The sequence below is a fragment of the Astatotilapia calliptera genome, chromosome 18, assembly GCF_964374335.1.
Source record: "Astatotilapia calliptera chromosome 18, fAstCal68.1, whole genome shotgun sequence".
Lineage (NCBI taxonomy): Eukaryota > Metazoa > Chordata > Actinopteri > Cichliformes > Cichlidae > Astatotilapia > Astatotilapia calliptera.
The window spans coordinates 36,515,468-36,534,610 of NC_137439.1; the positions used below are offsets into that span (position 1 = coordinate 36,515,468).

Consider the following 19,143-nt stretch of genomic DNA (forward strand, 5'->3'; position numbering starts at 1 on the left):
AACTTCAATTTTGAAAACACAACTTTCTTTAAATAAAGCTCTGACTTGTATTCTGAGTCTGTGGTCTGGGAGAGAGTCTGTAACTCTGTCTGCAAAATACAGGATATAATGACCAATGTTGGGCTATTAATTATATAGTTACTTCTTCAAAAAAGTAACTGAGTTTTGCAAACAACAAAGTTTTTTGCAGCTGTTTACCTAAAAATGCAGCCAAGACGTTTTTAAATAAACATTTCAAACTATTTACAGAACAATCAGCTGTTCTGCATCAAATCTGATGCCACACAAATTATTTGTGCCGCTCCAAAAATAATTTCTGTCCACTATGAGATGAAGGAGAACAGCAGCCTGATACCTGCAGGCCTGACAGCAGCAGATGTATCACTATCGTCTTTACCGTTTCTTCCCGCAGTAAACATAAACAACGACAGTATTCAGGAAGAAAACCAAACATTGCAGATATTTTATCATAACTCTGGTTTTACGTGGCCGATCAACACAATTTAAAAACTGGTATAAAGTCCACACTTTGTCCGTCAGTTGTTCCGTCTGTCCTGCTCACGTCTCCAATGGTTGTACACGTTGTCATTAATAGGGATGGGTATCGAAACCCGGTTCTTGTTGAGAACCGGTTCCCACTGTTTCAATTCCTTGGAATTGTTTGCCATTTTTGCAAACGATTCCCTTATCGATTCCAGTCGCCCCGAATGACGTCACCACGTTGCGGTGCGTCATTTACCTGGCAGGAAACACGGCGCCTAAACGGCTCAAACGCTCAAAAGTTTGGTTATACTTTACAGAACGAATGACAACAGGGCAACTTGCAATACTTGCAAAGTAGATATTTCATTTAAGGGAGGAAACACTACGAATATGCAAAAAACACGCGATGACCTTAAATGAATGTCGTGTTTTTAATTCCGCTCCGGACTCGTGAATCTCAACCCAGCAGCAGCGGTAACGTTTGCACGTCCTCTCCTGTTAATGCGGCAGGTAAATAATCAATAACAGTGCATATTATGTTAGCGCGATCTGCCTTATTACAAACCTGCCATTACTGTGCATTTAGGTGACCATGATGAGAGAGACAGAGTCTGGCTCAGATGCTGGCAGTTCTTGCTGCAGTCTACCGGTAGCGTCTCCTTTCAGGCAGGATAGACGAATGTCACCGAGCAGAGACTCAGTTTGTGGTCAAAGGCTTGCAGCCGTTTGCCACAGCAGATGATTTTCAGTGAGTGAATGTGTTTAATTGTAGGCAGGGGCATTACTGGATATTCTTGTGTAATTGCTACAGAATAATTTATGTTATACTTTGTTGTTGCTACAGAAGAATATTTATTTTATTATTTTACATATACATTTTTTTCCTGGGGACCCTGTGACGCCCCATTGAAGAGCCACAGGCTGGATCTCTTAAGATGTCACTGTTGGGTTTGTAAGGCCATGTTACTCCTAAATTTCTATCTTGTTCAAAGAGAAGATATAAAACAAAGTTCTAAGCTAATCGACCTTAGTGTTCTCCTTTTTTAAAAGAATCGATAAAGAATCAAATCGTTAAACAGAATCGAAAATGGAATCGGAATCGTGGAAATCTTATCAGTACCCATCCCTAGTCATTAACGTGGCTTCACTCCACATCAGCCGCTTTGCCAGCTAAAACACCGGCACATAAGGACGCTGTCATAGCTGCGTATATACGAATGTAAATCGCATTATTGGCTGGACTATGGGATAAGGTGGCATCGTTCTAATCCCATACGGGAGCAGCCAGTCACTGACTGACACTGCAGAACAGAATTGTTAAAGTTTTAATTTTAATTTCAATTCAGGTTAGATTTTTTCTTGTGCGCAACGCAGATTTTCTGTGCAGAGACCGTGCCAGCAGTGCGCAATTGCGCACGCGCGCAGCTTAGAGGGAACATTGCTGGCAATGTTTTTTCCAGTCCTCTATTGTCCAGTTTCAGTGAGTCTTTGTGACCTGTAGCCTCAGTATACTGGTCTTAGTTGACAGGAGTGGCAATTTCTGTGGCAACTTTAGTCCATCTGTTTCATTTCAGCGTTGAACCTGCTGCACTGAGAGATGCTTTTCTGCATACCTTGGTTTTAACAAGTGCCCTTTTTAAGTTACTATTGCCCTCCTACAGGCTTGGGGCAGTCTAGCCTTTCTCCTCTGCCCTTTGGCATTTTCACCCAGAGAACTGCAGCTCGATGGATATTTCCTCTTTTTCATCCTATTCTCTGTAAACTGTAGAAATGACTGTGAAAATCCCAGTAAATCAGCAGTTTCTGACATACTCAAACCAGCCCGTTGGTCACCAAGAACCATACCTTAGTAGCGTATGCTTCAACTTCAGCAGTAACACTAATGACCCCAAGGACACTGTTATTATAAAAGAGACACACAAAGAACTTCATATTGTTGCATGGAGGCCTTTTTGGCTACCGAGACGAGAGACTTGCTTCTAAAAGGGCCATCACCCAAAAAACGGTCTTCCCAGCTACACTTCCACTTAACTACAGCAGATGGCAGTGTCGCTGCTGACTGCCCTTCATCGGTTCCAGTCCCACTGAAGAAGAAGAACCAGCCCTCCGTGAAGCTAACAGCTAACATCCGTGAAGTAAAAAGGGATGAAAGCTTATGACGGCCGGCTCATGCGACAGGCAAACCAGGTTAAAGTAGCGGCTCGGCGTGCGGAGCTATGGAGAAAAGCTTCGCTCAGTGGAAAAAGCAGTGCCTGAACAAAGCGGACCTGAGTAAGAAGGGCGCCGTGGACGAGGCCATCGAGCACGTCGTGTCTCTGCTCAACAGCCGGGAGGAGTACTTCACCACCAGCTCCTGCTCTGGGAGAGTCATCCTCATCGACGGGGTGAGTCTCACACACTTTTATTATAGAGGGATGTTTATGACAAATAGCTGGGAGAAAACGATTGCCTTCACATTCTATTTCTGTAATACCTCTGAACTGAAATCAGCTGAAACATGAAGCTGCAGAGGAGAGCATTGTGCTGTCAGCGATCGGAGAAGAGGAGCAGTTCTTGGAATCATTTGAAGGCTCCGGTTGATCTGACCTGGTTGCCGTAGTTTGCAGACTGTGTGACTTGAGACTGATTGTCAGCACATCGTCAGCTGTAGAGGTGAAAGTGTCTGACCTGATCGCTGTTGCAGTGCTGCAGACTGGTTCAAGATGCAACACTCTGGGAGGCGTTCGTCATTATCGTTGTTGGACGTATTCAACATCCCTTTTGTTTTGCTGTCTTGCTTTCATGTTCTCTGGTGTTTTCTTAAGTTGCAGTTTGTTTGACAGCAAACCGCATCCTGACTGCTGTCGGAGCAAACAAACAAAAACCATGGAAATCTGTACTGAAACATGACAGTTGTCCCCCCTCTCTAGGCTCCAGAGAGCAGTGCTGTCCAGAAACAGAACTGTGCCTGGCTGTTTGTCTCACATCACAAGTGTACCTCAGAGGACCTGGTGAGACTCGTGGTGTCCTGACGATTAATACCCGTCGTGGCTGAATGTGCTGTTTTATCACATGCCTGTGTGTGTGTTTTCTAGCTGTCTGCTCTGGCCGGGTGCTCCGGTGATGCTGTGTTGAAGTTTGAGCCCTTTGTACTCCATGTTCAGTGCCGACGGCTGGAAGACGCACAGCTGATGGTGAGTCTTTCTTAGGAGAAACAAATAATTTGTCACATTTTCTGGTTAGTTATCTCTCAAAGGCAGCTCTACTAATCTTTTAGGCTTGAACGTGACCCTTGCTTATGCTTAGTGACTTGTTTCTGCCGTTCATATATGTCAGTGACTCTGCAAACATTTAAGAAGCACAACACCGACAGGAGTCAAGATCTTTACTGACATGAAGAACACACGTTTCATCCCCTAAATCTTTCCTCACTGTGGTGAGTCCTCCAGTGTTTCTGTGTATATGCTGATGCCTGCACGTGTGTAAATGGGGCTTTTGCCAGCGTAACTACACGCTGTGCAGTCTTGGACCACATGCTGTAGCTCCTTCAGCTCTGCAGCGGTGGGGCTTTGGGCTTTGACCAGGCTTCAGGTGCTGAAGGTCCATCTCAGGTTGTTGGACATGGTGAGACCAAGGACGTTTTAGTTGTTCATAGTAAGAAATATGAGAATACAGGAGAGTGAAACAACAAGACCAAACTGTGTGTGGGTAACACTGTGACTCAAGTTTCATATACGAACCATCCAGTTGCCTTTGGTCATGTAGTTGACAACATCCAGCTTCAGGTGCTCTCGCACTGCTCTGTTTACGTGAGGAGCTGTGAAAGGTACAGGGTGAAGCCTAACATGCTAGCACACAAGTGAAGGTTTTTTAAACCCACGATGCTGCAGTACATCTCTGTAGTTCGTGAGCAGGTCAGTGCTGCTATGGCCATAGCTCCTACTGAAGGAGAAACACTAACTGTGGGTCAGAAACTCACTCAGCCTCGCTTCAAAGGAGCTAAAATACATTTCACTCAGTGAAACCAATTTATGTGGTGATGAGCTGATTAAGATGAAACCTTACTGAGATGACCTCAGACATTTGTAATGTTTTATAGTTTTCTTTCTTTGGCTACGACGTGACGATTGTTCCCACTTATGGCCATTCGACACACATGTAGCGCAGATCACTGCCCACTGTAGAGGCCCTGCTCACAGAGATGCTCTCACACTGTGTTCAGTTAGCTTTGCAGGGAAAACTGTGACTCCTATAAATTCTGCTTTGTTTTTCCTTTTTACACCTTTACAAAGAAAGACCCTTTTTGACACACTTTAATTTGAATGCTTAAAGCTTTTATGCAGTGCTGCTGTCACTGCTGAACGTGGCACATGCTGCTGACAAATCCTCTGTCAGCTGTTATGTAAAGCAGCTAGCTCATGCCTTAGTGCAGGGGTGTCGAACTCCAGGCTTCGGTGTCCTGCAGGTTTAGATCCCACCCTGGGTCTACACACCTGAATCACATGATTGGTTCATTAACAGGCTTCTGGAGAACTTCAAGACATGTTGAGGAGCTAATTTATCCATTTAAATCTGCTGTGTTGGATCAAGGACACATCTAAAACCTGCAGGACACCGGCCCTCCAGGCCTGGAGTCCGACACCTGTGCCTTAGTGTCACTATTCTCTAACATTGTCAACACACTACAAAGTATTAGGATCACCTCTAACACCAAAGAGAGGATTGTTTAGGATCGAGTCTCAATAATTTATCCAGGTAAACTGTGTGTGTGTCTAACATGTCGTCTCACCTGCAGCATTCAGTGGCCATCGACTCCGGCTTCAGGAACTCAGGCCTCACTGTCGGCAAGAAGGGAAAAATCATCACGGTATGCTTAAAAATGAATCTGAATCCTTTTGGCCAGGCTCGTTACACTGATGCATTTATCAGTGTGTGTGTGTGTGGGGGGGGGTCGTATTTTCAACGATTGCCATGTTTATATTTGTATGTATGTTAGGGCTGCTCGATTATGGCAAAAATGATAATCACGATTATTTTCACTGAAATTGAGATCTCGATTATTTGTTTTTTACCTCTTTTCAACCAACAGCAGTCACTCTCCAAATAACTTCTGCTTAGCTTTCCGAGCTTCCCTCGGGTCCTCTTAATTGCTGTGACGCGTGTTCGAAATGCATAGAGGTGCGCTCGATTTTCCACACGGAGCAGCGCGAGAGTAAAGCATGAGGGAGGGGCTAATAATCGGCTCAGTCATTTTTAATGATCGTTGAAAGCCCAGATCGTAATCGTGATTAAAGTTCGATTAATTGAGCAGCCCTGATGTATGTAACCTGCTGTGCATGTCTGTTGTAAGAGGGCTTGCACAGGAGGATGAGTGGGAGTGAGGTCGCTGTGATGTTTGGGGGAGGTTGAAGGCCATCAAAGTGAATTCCAGTGTCAGTGATTATCGGACTAACAGTTTACAGACAGTGTTCTTATTGATCAAAGCTAGATGCTGAGTAACAAGTAGAAATGTAACTATAAGAGTTTGACAGTAGTGATGAAAGCACAGAAACAGTGAACATTAAAGTCAGCTGACTCCTGCACGATGACACGCCGTCGTGATGCAGCTGTTGAGCCGAATGGATCAGAAGTAGACTTCATGCAAGTGGCAGCCTGCCCCGTGCTCGCTGCTAACACGGCGTGGTCTATAGAGCAGCAGCCCCACTGCCATTAGGTGTTGGATGAAATCATGTATAAGAGCAGTACTGAGACGTTATGATTGATGCCACCAGGCTACATCTCCGTGAGAGGTTCCCAGGACATGTTGTCTCATTAGAACAATGCTGTGATGACAGCAGGGCTCCAGCCGCTGCAACGCTCCGTTGGATAAGTGACGGAGAACTGACGGTTCTTTTGGGGGGCTTTTCTACACTAACTGACACTCAGAGGTTACCACAAATTTTCACTCAGTCCCACACATGTTCATGCAGTTGCTTTGTTCAGGTTTCATTTTAGTTCAATTCAGTTTCTTCTATATAAGGCCAACTCACAGCAGCATTCAGCTGAACGCATTTTCCATCCCCAGCTGCTCTTTGCAGAAGTACCTTGTCTGACACACACACACACACACACACACGGTTCAGTATCTGTGGCCTAGGATACTTGAATACATGAAGGCTGGAGTAGCTAACGATTGAACCTCTGGTAGTCGACACTCTGCATCCACAGCTGCCCACATGTATATGCCCTCTTTGTATAATACAGTTACAATGATTCAGTAAAATTAGACCTTCGTTGTCGGCATTTCTTCCATAAACTGTAGCATAGTAATAAAAATGTCTTTACTGCATTTGTCCCTGTAGGCAGTCCGTAGCACCCATGGCCTGGAGGTTCCTCTGAGCCATGATGGAACGCTCCTACTTCCACAGGAATACATCACCTATCTAACACAGGTAGCCAATCAGAAGATGGAGGAGAACCATAGAAGGATATCCAGGTCAGTGTGTTGGTTGGCTGTAAAGTCAGAGGCATACTGGAGTCTCACTGGATTTCCTGTCAAACATGTGATTTCTCTCTCTCTCTCTGCTGCCAGCAGGTTCTACCAGAACCTCCACTCAGCCCTGCTAACAGAGAAACTCCAAAGAGTCCAGATCCAAGATCCTCATGATGCTCCGGAGACAGAAAAGGGGACAGACGAAGAGGAGGAAAAGGAGGAGAGGAAAAAAACTAGTGTATATAAACGGAGGCGAAAGAGGGAGCAGCATGAGACAGACGGTTGCCATGGTGATGGGGACTGTAGTGTGCCAGGGCTAGAAGACTGTCTGGATCTGTTCACGTGAACTAATGGCTCAGTTTCACAGACTGGTTTCACTGGATTCTAGAGTTTCCAGTTTTCAGTTTTAGAGATTGCTAGTGTTGCAGTGATGATGGGCTTTCATCACTGTGATCACCATGGTAACAACGACATTAAAGCAAATACCAAAACAGAAAAGACTGAAGGGATCACTTATTTGAGTTCTTATTTGTGTATAGAACGAAAAAATAATTCAAAGCATAATATGTGAACTTAGAGTTTATTTACATGCTGTGACCACTAGAGTGCAGCAGTGCTCAGAAAAATGATTGACTTGAGTTACATTAGAATGGAGGGCGAACACCGTGACCTGAAATACAGAACCTGACAGTATGAAGCAATCCTGGCACATAAAACTAAGACATTGTATTTACTGAAACATATTTTGATGCTAGCAACACACATTCAGAAACATCTTTCCTTTGATTATCTCTGAGTCTTAGGCTGTATCCCAATTCAGGGTCTGCCGCCTTAAAGGCTGCATTTTAAGGCCGATTACGTCACAGCGACGCGACGAAGGCTGTCCCAATTGAAAGGCCGTTCAATAGTTGACCTTAGAAAATGTGATCATTTTATGGATAATTAAAGTCAGTCATATATCCACAAACACAACAGGCTGAAAGTCAGTGATGCTGCTCGGTTTGCAGTCCTGAACATCACGGCACAAGCAGGATTCACTGCACTGTTAATGTGAGCTGTGTTATATTGCTGCCTCTGTTCGGTGGTGTCGAGCCAAACGGACTTTAACGTGTGTTTGAACGAGCTGACGGTTCACTCGTTAAGCTGAAAGAAAGATGCTTTAATCACAGCAGTCACACATGTGTCCACTGCACCATCTGGAACTCTTCTTGTTTACACTCGTAATAACACAAACACTAAATCCTGCTTCTCTGTGCTGTTGTGTAGCAGTGTATACACCTGAGACTGTCACCTGTCTGTCTGTCCTGCACTCTCTCTCTGTTTCTTTCTCTCTGATTGTGGAATAAAAGTATGAACATGTGTTTATAAGTTACACTTGTGTTTGAATCCTGCAGCTTATCACACATTTGATTTCCATGTGTGACGACTGCAAGTGTCCAGAGCAGGGGTGGGCAACTCCAGGTATATATACAGATATATATACATATATACATGTATATGTTCTGTATATGTTCTAATCGCTCTAATAGGATATTATGGTCGACAGTATCGAACGCTGCACTGAGGTCTAGCAGGACAAGCACAGAGATGAGTCCACTGTCAGAGGCCATAAGAAGATCATTTGTAACCTTCACTAAAGCTGTTTCTGTGCTGTGATGAGCTCTGAAACCTGACTGAAACTCTTCAAATAAACCTCTGCAGATGATCTGTTAGCTGTTTGACAACTACTCTTTCAAGGATTAAAGAATAATTCTCACAGCTTTTCACAGAAGAATATAAAGTCATGAGTAAGGCCACGGGAGGTGATCGGTCTCTGTTTCTGTGCCGGATTTGGTTTTGTCTCCAGCTTTGAGTGCAGTGGGCATGTCTCTAACACTCATGGCGATTGTTGCCGACTTGAAGATTGTGGAATGCATTTATAAGCACATAATTAACCCTGAAGGAAGGCTTGCGTGTTCCTGCAGAGAAATAACTCGTCCTTTTACTCCCAGTGCAGAGCGCTTATTGAGCCTTTTGTACCAGAGTTGGCATTTAGTGAATTAGGAGCAATTTTAGATTTACTCCTGATGTATTTTTTTTTTAAAAAACATGTTTTTAGTGTTTTTTGGGGCTTCTAAAACGTGTTAGCAGCTCAGCGTCACAATTTTATGTTTCATGTTGAAAAATTGAAGCTTTGCTGCAAGTCCTAATCCAAAATGTCATCACGATTGCTTCTGTGCCTGAAGCGCTGCGGCCGTTTCTTATTGCGTCTTGTTGAGGCATGAGTGCGGTCGCAGGTCTTGAACCACAGTTGTGAGTGTGCTACTCTTTCAAGGATGTTTGATATAAAGGAAGGTTGGAGATTGGCCTATAATTAGCTAAGACTGCTGGGTCTAGAGATGCTTTTTGAGTAAAGGTTTAACTACAGCCAGCTTGAAGGCCTGTGGTACATAGCCGATTATTAGAGATAGGTTGATCATATTTAAGATCGAAGCATTAATTAATGGCAGGACTTCTTTGAGCAGTTTTGTAGGAATGGGGTCTAAAAGACAGGTTGATGGTTTGGAGGAAGTAATTATTGAAGTTAACTCAGAAAGATCAATTAGAGAAAAAGAGTCTAACATCCAGACTGGCCAACAGCCTGTATCCACAGGCTGTGAGGCTCCTGAACTCTCTGCCCCCCTCTCACGGACAATAACCATATCCAACTTCTTAATAGCAATGAACTGGTCTGCATTGGTGCATCATATCTTTATTCTCTTCCCCCTCCTGCCCCCCCCCCCCCCCCTCTTTCTTAAATAGATAACTATCATATCTGATATCATATCTCACAGTACAATAATATTGAATGGGTTGCATTGTTGTATTTTGTCATGTTTCTCAGGTCTTTGTCTGAATTTCTACGAACATTATTGCTAAGGATTGTCTTATTGCATTGGAGTCTGTTACACCCCGGCCTAGGCAACCGGGGTGCAACGTAGAAAAACAAAGATAAGGAAAATAAAACCACGAAGGCCCTCCACCAAAATCCCAAAACGAAGGTGTCTCAAACGAAAATATTAACAAACCCATTCACAACTATTTACAACAGACTATTTATTTACAACAAACACACCAAACTATTTACAACACGGGGGAGATCGCGACCATGACACACTGAAACACAAGGCTTAAATACATAGAAGGGGCAATCAGGAAAATGGACAACAAGAGGGAAACACAGCTGGGGCGAATTGGAACTGACGAGACAGGGAAAATGTAAACTAAACACACTAAGATAACAACAGACCTTCAAAGTAAAACAGGAAATACATAACAGTCACGCAAAAACAAAACACTGACACACCGAAACGTAACATTTCCCCCTACCCAAAAATCAAACATGTAACCCCAAGTGAAATGTTTGATCAAAACCGGATGAAGGCTGGTGGAGGCTGGAGCGGTCCCACGGACCCTCCAGCGAAGACGGATGAAGTCTGGAGCGGTCCCACGGACCCTCCAGCGAAGGCAGACGAAGGCTGATGAAGGCTGGAGCGGTCCCACTGACCCTCCAGCAGACGACGAAGGCTGGAGCGGTCCCTCGGACCCTCCAGCGAAGACAAACGAAGGCTGACGAAGGCTGGAGCGGTCCCACTGACCCTCCAGCAGACGAAGGCCGGAGCGGTCCCTCGGACTCTCCAGCGAAGGCAGATGAAGGCTGGAGCGGTCCCACGGACCCTCCAGCGAAGGCGGACGAAGCTGATGAAGGCTGGAGCGGTCCCACTGACCCTCCAGCAGACGACGAAGGCTGGAGCGGTCCCTCGGACCCTCCAGCGAAGGCGGATGAAAACAGACAAAGCTGATGGAGGCTGGAGCGGTCCCACGGACCCTCCAGCAGACGACGAAGACTGGTGCGGTCCCCCGGACCCTCCAGCAAAGGCAGATGAAGGCTGGAGCGGTCCCTCGGACCCTTCAGCAGAGGCGGATGAAGGCTGGAGCGGTCCCTCGGACGCTCCAGCGAAGGCGGATGTTACGTTTCGGTGTGTCAGTGTTTTGTTTTTGCGTGACTGTTATGTATTTCCTGTTTTACTTTGAAGGTCTGTTGTTATCTTAGTGTGTTTAGTTTACATTTTCCCTGTCTCGTCAGTTCCAATTCGCCCCAGCTGTGTTTCCCTCTTGTTGTCCATTTTCCTGATTGCCCCTTCTATGTATTTAAGCCTTGTGTTTCAGTGTGTCATGGTCGCGATCGCCCCCGTGTTGTAAATAGATTTGTCGATACTTTCGTTTCGGGATTTTGGTGGTGAGCTTTAGTGGGGGTTTTTGTGTGTGTTTTCTTTCTTTATTTTTACTTTTTTCGTGTTGCACTCCGGTTGCCTAGGCCGGGGTGTAACATATGGGGGCTCGTCCTATCGCTGGAGGGTCCGAAGGAGGGACAGCTTCGGCCTTCTGTCTTCGCTGGGGGGTCCGGGGACCGCTTCAGCCTCCGTCTGTCTTCGCTGGGGGGCCCGGGGACCGCTTCAGCCGTCTGTCTTCGCTGGAGGGCCCGGGGGCCGCTTCAGCCGTTCGCCGTTGCTGGAGGGTCCGAGGGAGGGACCGCTTCGGCCTCCGTCTGTCTTCGCTGGAGGGCCCGGGGACCGCTCCAGCCTTCATCCGCCTTCGTTGGAGGGTCCGTGGGACCACTCAGGCCTTCGTCGTCTGCTGGAGGGTCAGGGGGACCGCTCCGGCCTCCATCAGTTTCATCTGCCTCCGCTGGAGGGTCCGTGGGACCGCTTCAGTCTTCATTTGCCTTCGCTGGGGGGTCCGAGGGACCGCCTCAGCCTTCGTCGTCTGCTGGAGGGTCCGTGGGACCGCTCCAGCCTTCATCCGCCTTCGCTGGAGGATCCGAGGGACCGCTCCAGCCTTCTGCAGCTGGTGGGCTGCGTGTCCGTGTGTGCAGCTGGTGGGCTGCGTGTCCGTGTGTGCAGCTGGTGGGCTGCGTGTCCGTGTGTGCAGCTGGTGGGCTGCTCGTCTGCCTTCGCTGGAGGGTCCGTGGGACCGCTCCAGCCTTCATCCGCCTTCGCTGGAGGGTCCGTGGGACCGCCCCAGCCTTCGTCGTCTGCTGGAGGGTCCGTGGGACCGCTCCAGCCTCCATCAGCTTCGTCTGCCTTCACTTCAGCCTTCGTTTGTCTGAATCAAACTTTTCACTTGGGGTTACATGTTTGATTTTTGGGTGGGGGGAACTGTTACGTTTTGGTGTTGTCGGTGTGTTGCTTTTGGCGTGCCTTATGTGTTTCCTGTTTTACTTTGAAAGTCTGTGTTATCTTAGTGTTTTCAGTTTACGTTTCCCTGTCTCGTCAGGTCTAATTTGCCCCAGCTGTGTTTCCCTCCTGTGGTCCATTCCCTGATTGCCCCTTCTATGTATTTAAGCCTTGTGTTTCAGTGTGTCATGGTCGCGATCTCCCCCGTGTTGTAAATAGTTTGGTGTGTTTGTTGTAAATAAATAGTCTGTTGTAAATAGTTGTGAATGGGTTTGTTAATATTTTCGTTTGAGACACCTTCGTTTTGGGATTTTGGTGGAGGGCCTTCGTGGTTTTATTTTCCTTATCTTTGTTTTTCTACGTTGCACCCCGGTTGCCTAGGCCGGGGTGTAACAGAGTCACACTGGGTTAAATATGTACACTTGGGTTTTAAGGGGTATTTATTATTTTCTTCTTTTTTTGGGGTTGTATGGAAGCCCCAAACGCAATTTCATTGTTCTTGACAATGACAATAAATAAATAAATAAAATAAAAAAAAAAAAACTTAACATCAATGGTACTAAGAGTAGCTGTAGATAATATTACATCTGTGGGATGATTACTGGTCATTTTTTCTCTAATGATAAAAATGTTATTTGTGAAGAAGTTCATGAAGTCATTACTAGTTAACGTTAAAGGGATGGTTGGCTCAACAGAGCTCTGACTTTTTGTCAGCCTGGCTACAGAGCTGAAGAGAAACCTGGGGTTGTTCTTATTTTCTTCAATCAGTGATGAATAGTAAGATGTTCTGGCTTTGCAGAGGGCTTTCTTATAAAGCAGCAAACTATTTCTCCAGGCTAAATGATGATCCTCTAAATTTGTGACACGCCATTTCCTCTCCAGATTACGAGTCATCTGCTTTAGTCAGGTACTTCTGATTTAAGGCCTTAGTTGTCATGGTCCTGGGTCGATGACCCAGCGTTTTGAGTGCATTATTATTATTTTCTAGTTTATTCTGATTTTGTATTAATTCTTTGGGTTTAGTTCTCGTGTCTTATTATCCCTACCTGTGTCTTCTCTCTGTGCTCTGTTCGTGTCTCCGAGTTTTGTGTTGTAAAACAGTCTGTGAGGTTCCTGTTTTACTTTGTAGGTCTGTGCCTCGTTATGCCCATTAGTTCCAGCTGTGTCCACCCCTGCGTGTCATTTCCTCATTACCTGGTTTGTATTTATAGTGTGTGTTTGCCTCTGTTTGTCGTTGTGCCGTCTGTGTATTTTGGTATTCCTTGCATCTCTCTGTGCGCCTTTCCCTGCGTGTCCTCACGTTTTCAGGTTTGTTTATTAGTTTTCCCAGTCTAGGCTTTAGTTGCTCCTTGTTCCTTATATCCTGTTTTGTACTTTCATTACAAATAAACACTTACTCACACCCCAGCCAGTACCTGCACTTTGGATCCTTTTCTCACTACACCACACGACTGCTGCCCCAGCCGTGACAGTACGGAGCAACCACAAAATGGATCCAGCGGACTTACCTGGAGAGAGCAATCTCGCACGCGTCTTACGCCTGGTGGACTGGATAACCCACACATCTAATGCCAGGGCAAAACTTGTGGGAATGAACGTGACAGAAACAATCCTTGAAGGAAATCCCTATCTCCGCCAGGCTAGAGGATTTACGGACTTAATCGCCGATCTGCATGAAGCCCGGGAGGCGGTGCAGGGTCGGGAATCAGCTGACTTTGTCTGGCAGCAGCGAGCAATGGCCTTCCCAGAGCCGCCGCGTCAGTTTCACCTGCTGGAGATTTTGCCTGGCCCGCTGGATGTGGTTTTTCCCGGCCCGTTGGAGCCGGCAGCCGCCAGTGTGTCAGCCCACAGCCGGATTTTGGGACTTCACTGCGGCTGGCTGTGGTGAATGAGAAGGACACTAGTATTGTTTCTGAGACTATTTTTTTGGGGGGGGCTGTGTGTTGTATGATGAAGGATAGCAGTCGTAGTTTACCTACCTCCATCATAACTGACCTCACCCAAGTGGGCATTTTTTAAAACTTCCATGAAAGTTACAGGCTGTGTTTCTTCCGCTCCTTCTGAGCCTGGATTTGGTAACTCTGAGACAATTAACCCCACTCAGAGGATGTTAGGGACAGTTTTTCACCTGCTCCACTTCTGCTACAATCGGCAGTACAGTCAGCCACTCTGAGTGAGTCAGTCACTCACTCAGCCTGTAGTTTTGCCGTTAGACCAATTATCAGTTCTGTCATTAGCTCACTTATCAGCTCAGCCATCAGCTCTGCCATCTGTGCAGCCTTTAGTGCAGCCTGTAGCACTGTCTGCAGTTCAGTTACCTGCCTCCTCATCCACTCATTCCTCTATTTTGTCACCTGTAGAGCCTTTGCTTTTACCTGCCTCTGTAAAGGAAGCTATGGCAATACATCCTCGCCTGGTCCAGCCTCATCCTCATCCACGCCTGGTCCAGCCTCATCCTCATCCACGCCTGGTCCAGCCTCATCCTCATCCACGCCTGGTCCAGCCTCATCCTCATCCACGCCTGGTCCAGCCTCATCCTCATCCACGCCTGGTCCAGCCTCATCCTCGTCCAGCCTCATCCTCATCCACGCCTGGTCCAGCCTCATCCTCGTCCAGCCTCATCCTCATCCACGCCTGGTCCAGCCTCATCCACGCCTGGTCCAGCCTCATCCACGCCTGGTCCAGCCTCATCCTCGCCTGGTCCAGCCTCATCCTCAGCCTCATCCTCGCCTGGTCCAGCCTCATCCTCAGCCTCATCCTCGCCTGGTCCAGCCTCATCCTCAGCCTCATCCTCGCCTGGTCCAGCCTCATCCTCGCCTGGTCCAGCCTCATCCTCGCCTGGTGGTCGTCGGGTATCAGCCTCCCTCTCCAGAACTATTTCATGGTGAGTTGGATAAGTGTGCAGGATTTCTCACACAACTCACTTATTTTTTTCGTCAGCAAATTCACTTGTACCCTGGTGATGGAGATAAGATTTCATTCTTTGTGCAACTGTTACGTGATCGCGCACTACAGTGGGCCCAGGCAGTGCTGCGATCCCACCCCGAAATCTCCTACCCCGATTTTTTGTCTAAGTTTAAGAGCGTTTTTGACAAAGGATCCGAGGCTGCCGCCGCCGCTCAACGCCTGTTAAATCTCAAACAAGGTAGACGTAGGATGTCGGATTATTCTGTCGATTTCTGGGTTTTGGCTGAGCAAACGGGGTGGGGGCAGGAAGCGCTGAAGAGTGCCTTGCTAAATAACATCTGTGATGAATTGAAAGGCGAACTGATAATGCATGACCTGCCTGCCTCTCTTGACTCTCTAATGGCTCTGTGCATTAAATTAGATGATCACCTTCGGGCTCGCAGAGACCTCCGGGGGCGGGCCTTTCAGGAGCCACGGGTGCTCATGGACCCACCAGCGGGGGAGTGGAGGGCTAAACCCAGTGCTGCCCACAGTGGCGAGCTAAGCAAGGAAGGCGAGCAGCCCATGCAGCTGGGTCGCTCACGGCTAACACCCGCGGAACGTCAGCGACGCATGGTGTCTGGTGAGTGCCTGTATTGCGACCGTAAAGGCCACTTCATTGCCACCTGTCCATCTCGACCAAAAGGGGGCGCCCGCCCGTAGTTAAGGGAGTACTGGTGGGCGACCTGTCTAGTAAAAGCTCCCTTCCGCGCTTAATGTTACTGGCCAAGTTAACAGTCTGCACAAAGACCCATTCTGTGATGGCGTTAATTGACTCCGGCGCGGAACAGAACTTTATCGATTCAGCCCTCGCGGAAGAATTAGGAGTTGGTTCTGACCCTCTACCTCATCGTTTACATGTCACCGCCTTATCTGGATAGCAGCTGCCTGATATAACCCATGTCTCAGAGCCCGTGCCACTCACACTCTCCGGCAACCACACCGAGGTGCTAAGCCTATTCGTGTTTAAAGCTCCTCAAACACCGCTTGTCTTAGGTCATCCCTGGTTGCGACAGCATAACCCTCATATTGACTGGAAATCCGAATGCGTGGTGGGCTGGGGAGTGGATTGTCACATGAATTGCCTCCGGGCTGCTACTCCGCCCTCCGCGTCTCCTCCAAATAACCTGTCTGAGCCTCCGGATCTCACCTCTGTTCCACCTGTGTATCACAACTTGGCTGAGGTTTTTCGTAAAGATCGTGCACAATCGTTACCACCTCATCGGCCGTATGACTGCGCCATTGATCTTCTCCCAGGCGCCACACTTCCCACCTGTTGCCTTTATAGTCTCTCCCAACCTGAGAGAGCATCTATGGAGAAATACATCACGGACTCACTGGCAGCAGGCATAATCCGGCCGTCCTCTTCCCCTGTGGCAGCTGGCTTCTTCTTTGTAGAAAAGAAGGACAAGTCCCTCCGCTTTCAACACCCATCTGGGGCATTTTGAGTACCTGGTGATGCCCTTTGGGCTGACTAACGCCCCAGCAGTTTTCCAGGCCCTCGTAAATGACGTCCTCCGGGACTTTATCAATCGGTGCGCGTTTGTCTACTTATCTTCTCTAAAACAGTGGCGGAGCACGAGACACACGTCAGACAGATTCTGCAGCATTTGCTAGAAAACAGACTGTTTGTGAAAAGCGAAAAATGTGACTTTCATGTGGACTCTGTGGCCTTTCTCGGATACATAATAGAGCGGGGTGATCTAAAACCAGACCCAGCGAAAGTCCAAACAGTGCTTACCTGGCCCGAACCCCCAAACCGTCGACAGCTCCAGCGCTTTTTAGGCTTTGCCAACTTCTACCACCGCTTCATTCGAGATATCAGTAAACTCGCTCTGCCTTTAACCAGAATCACTTCTCCTAAAGTGTCTTTTCAGTGGGACCAGTCTGCGCAGGAGGCCTTCCTACATCTCAAAGAACGGTTCGCTAGAGCGCCTATCCTCTGCCAACCCGACCTCAAACAACAGTTCGTCGTTGAGGTGAACGCGTCAGATTCCGGGGTCGGAGCGGTGTTGTCCCAACGGACGGAGGGTAAGCTCCACCCGTGCGCCTTTTTCTCTCACCGTCTCTCCCCAGCAGAGCGTAATTATGATGTTGGAGACCGGGAACTTCTGGCTATCAAGTTAGCACTGGAGGAATGGAGACATTGGCTAGAGGGAGCCACTCAACCATTCATCGTGTGGACAGACCACAGAAACCTGGAGTATCTCTGAGCCGCAAAGCGACTCAATCCCCGGCAAGCGAGGTGGGCTCTCTTTTTCACGAGTTTCAACTTTTCAATAACTCACAGACCCGGGAGCCGCAATGTGAAGCCAGACGCCCTCTCCCGACTGTATGACTCCTCTGAAGCGGAACCCGAGCCAGGTCCGATTCTTCCAGCCTCCTGCTCCATCGGCACGGTGACCTGGGAAATCAAATCTCAGATTAAGGAAGCTCAGAAAACAGAACCAGATCCCGGGACCGGGCCCCCAGGTCAGTTGTTTGTGCCCTCCTCTGTTCGTTCTCAGGTACTGCAATGGGCACACGCCGCCCGGTTCACCTGTCACCCGGGGGTACACCGAACCATACAATTCCTCCAGCATTACTTCTGGTGGCCCACTTTGGCTCGGGATGCACGGGAATACGTTGCCGCCTGCACGACCTGCGCCCATAACAAGTTGTCTAACCAACCCCCCTCCGGATTGCTACGACCACTACCCACTCTGGGACGGCCTTGGTCCCACATAGCCTTGGATTTTCTAACCATTGTGGACAGGTTTTCTAAAGCTGTCCATTTCGTTGCCTTGTTCAAGCTGCCTACGGCCCTGGAGACCGCTCACCTCCTCACCACGCATGTGTTCCGCCTCCATGGAATTCCAGAGGACATTGTGTCAGACCGTGGCCCCCAGTTCACGTCGCGGGTCTGGAGGGAGTTTTGCTCCGCCCTCGGCGCTAAGGTTAGTCTGTCCTCTGGATTCCATCCCCAGACTAACGGGCAAGCTGAGCGGGCGAGCCACGAACTGGAGGCTGCTCTGCGGTGTGTGCTGTCCACAAATCAAACGACCTGGAGTGAACATCTGCCATGGATTGAGTACGCCCACAATTGCCTGACTTCCTCAGCCACTGGAGTTTCACCTTTTGAGGCGTCATTAGGATTCCAGCCTCCGCTCTTTCCAGCCGTTGAGGGTGACCTCTCTATGCCGTCCGTCCAACACCACCTGCGTAGATGTCGCCGGGTGTGGAGAACCACCCGAACTGCCCTCCTCCGGACGAAGGCACGTAACAAACAGCTCGCGGACCGCCATCGGACACATGCGGTCCGACAAAAGGTATGGCTGTCCACCCGCTATGTGCCCCTCCGGGCGGAGTCCAAGAAACTGTCTCCAGCTTTTATTGGGCCATTCGAAATCGGTGCGCTTGTGAACCCTGTGTCTGTTCAGTTGAACCTTCCACGCAACATGCGTGTCCACGACGTTTTCCATGTCTCCCAGATTAAGCCCTTGCTCTCCAGTCCTTTGTGCCCTCCTTCCGGGCCCCCGCCTCCCGCCCGGTTCGTTGATGGGCTGCCGGCGTATGGCGTCTCCCGCATTATGGACTCCCGGCGCTGGGGGCGGGGGGTCCAGTATTTGGTCGATTGGGAGGGCTACGGGCCGGAGGAGCGCTCCTGGGTGCCTCGCTCGGCTGTCTTGTGTCGGCGCCTGCTCCGTGACTTCCACTGCCGGCACCCTCGTAAGCCCGGTGGGTCGCCGGGAGGCTCCCGTTGAGGGGGGGTGCTGTCAGGGTCCCTGTGCCTACCCGGTCGGCTCAGTATGGCTACATATGTTTTTGTATTCTTTTTTTTGTTCCTGCTCTCTCCCTTCCCCCCTTTCCCTCCTCCCTCTGCCTGGGCGGAGCTCACCTGTGGGCTCCTGCTCTTGGCCCACGCACCTGTGGCTCATCACGAGTGATCCAGCTCCTTTATAAGATGGCAGCTCTGTGTTTCTCGTCGCTGGACCGTTGCCGACCCTCGTCAGTGTAACCCCAGCTCAATTACTTCTAGAGTGCTTTCACAGCGATTTGCCTTACTATCCCTTCGTGTCTCTGTGTACA

General features: G+C 48.4%; 1 protein-coding gene across 4 annotated transcripts; it reads left to right on the forward strand.

The window, feature by feature from the left end:
* The first annotated feature begins 2,521 nt into the window (after positions 1-2,521).
* Positions 2,522-7,432, forward strand: tyw3 (tRNA-yW synthesizing protein 3 homolog (S. cerevisiae)). Of its 4 annotated transcripts, none has more exons than XM_026150399.2 (6): positions 2,522-2,867; positions 3,393-3,473; positions 3,558-3,656; positions 5,258-5,329; positions 6,804-6,937; positions 7,037-7,432. In XM_026150399.2, the coding sequence occupies exons 1-6, from the start codon at positions 2,700-2,702 to the stop codon at positions 7,278-7,280; spliced, it is 798 nt and encodes a 265-aa protein (XP_026006184.2). In that variant the 5' UTR covers positions 2,522-2,699; the 3' UTR covers positions 7,281-7,432. The 4 variants fall into 4 exon arrangements, with proteins under 4 accessions (XP_026006184.2, XP_080149002.1, XP_080149004.1 ...); XM_080292876.1 differs by having other exon boundaries at positions 2,541-2,867; positions 7,034-7,432; XM_080292878.1 differs by lacking the exon at positions 3,393-3,473 and having other exon boundaries at positions 2,552-2,867.
* Positions 7,433-19,143: the final 11,711 nt, after the last annotated feature.

Bases quoted from the DNA above. Each gene is read 5' to 3' on its own strand.
- tyw3 (XM_080292876.1), top strand. From the start codon at position 2,700: ATGGAGAAAAGCTTCGCTCAGTGGAAAAAGCAGTGCCTGAACAAAGCG. The intron at 2,868-3,392 runs GTGAGTCTCACA...CCCCCTCTCTAG, and splicing joins GAGTCATCCTCATCGACGGG to GCTCCAGAGAGCAGTGCTGT. The intron at 3,474-3,557 runs GTGAGACTCGTG...TGTGTTTTCTAG, and splicing joins AGTGTACCTCAGAGGACCTG to CTGTCTGCTCTGGCCGGGTG.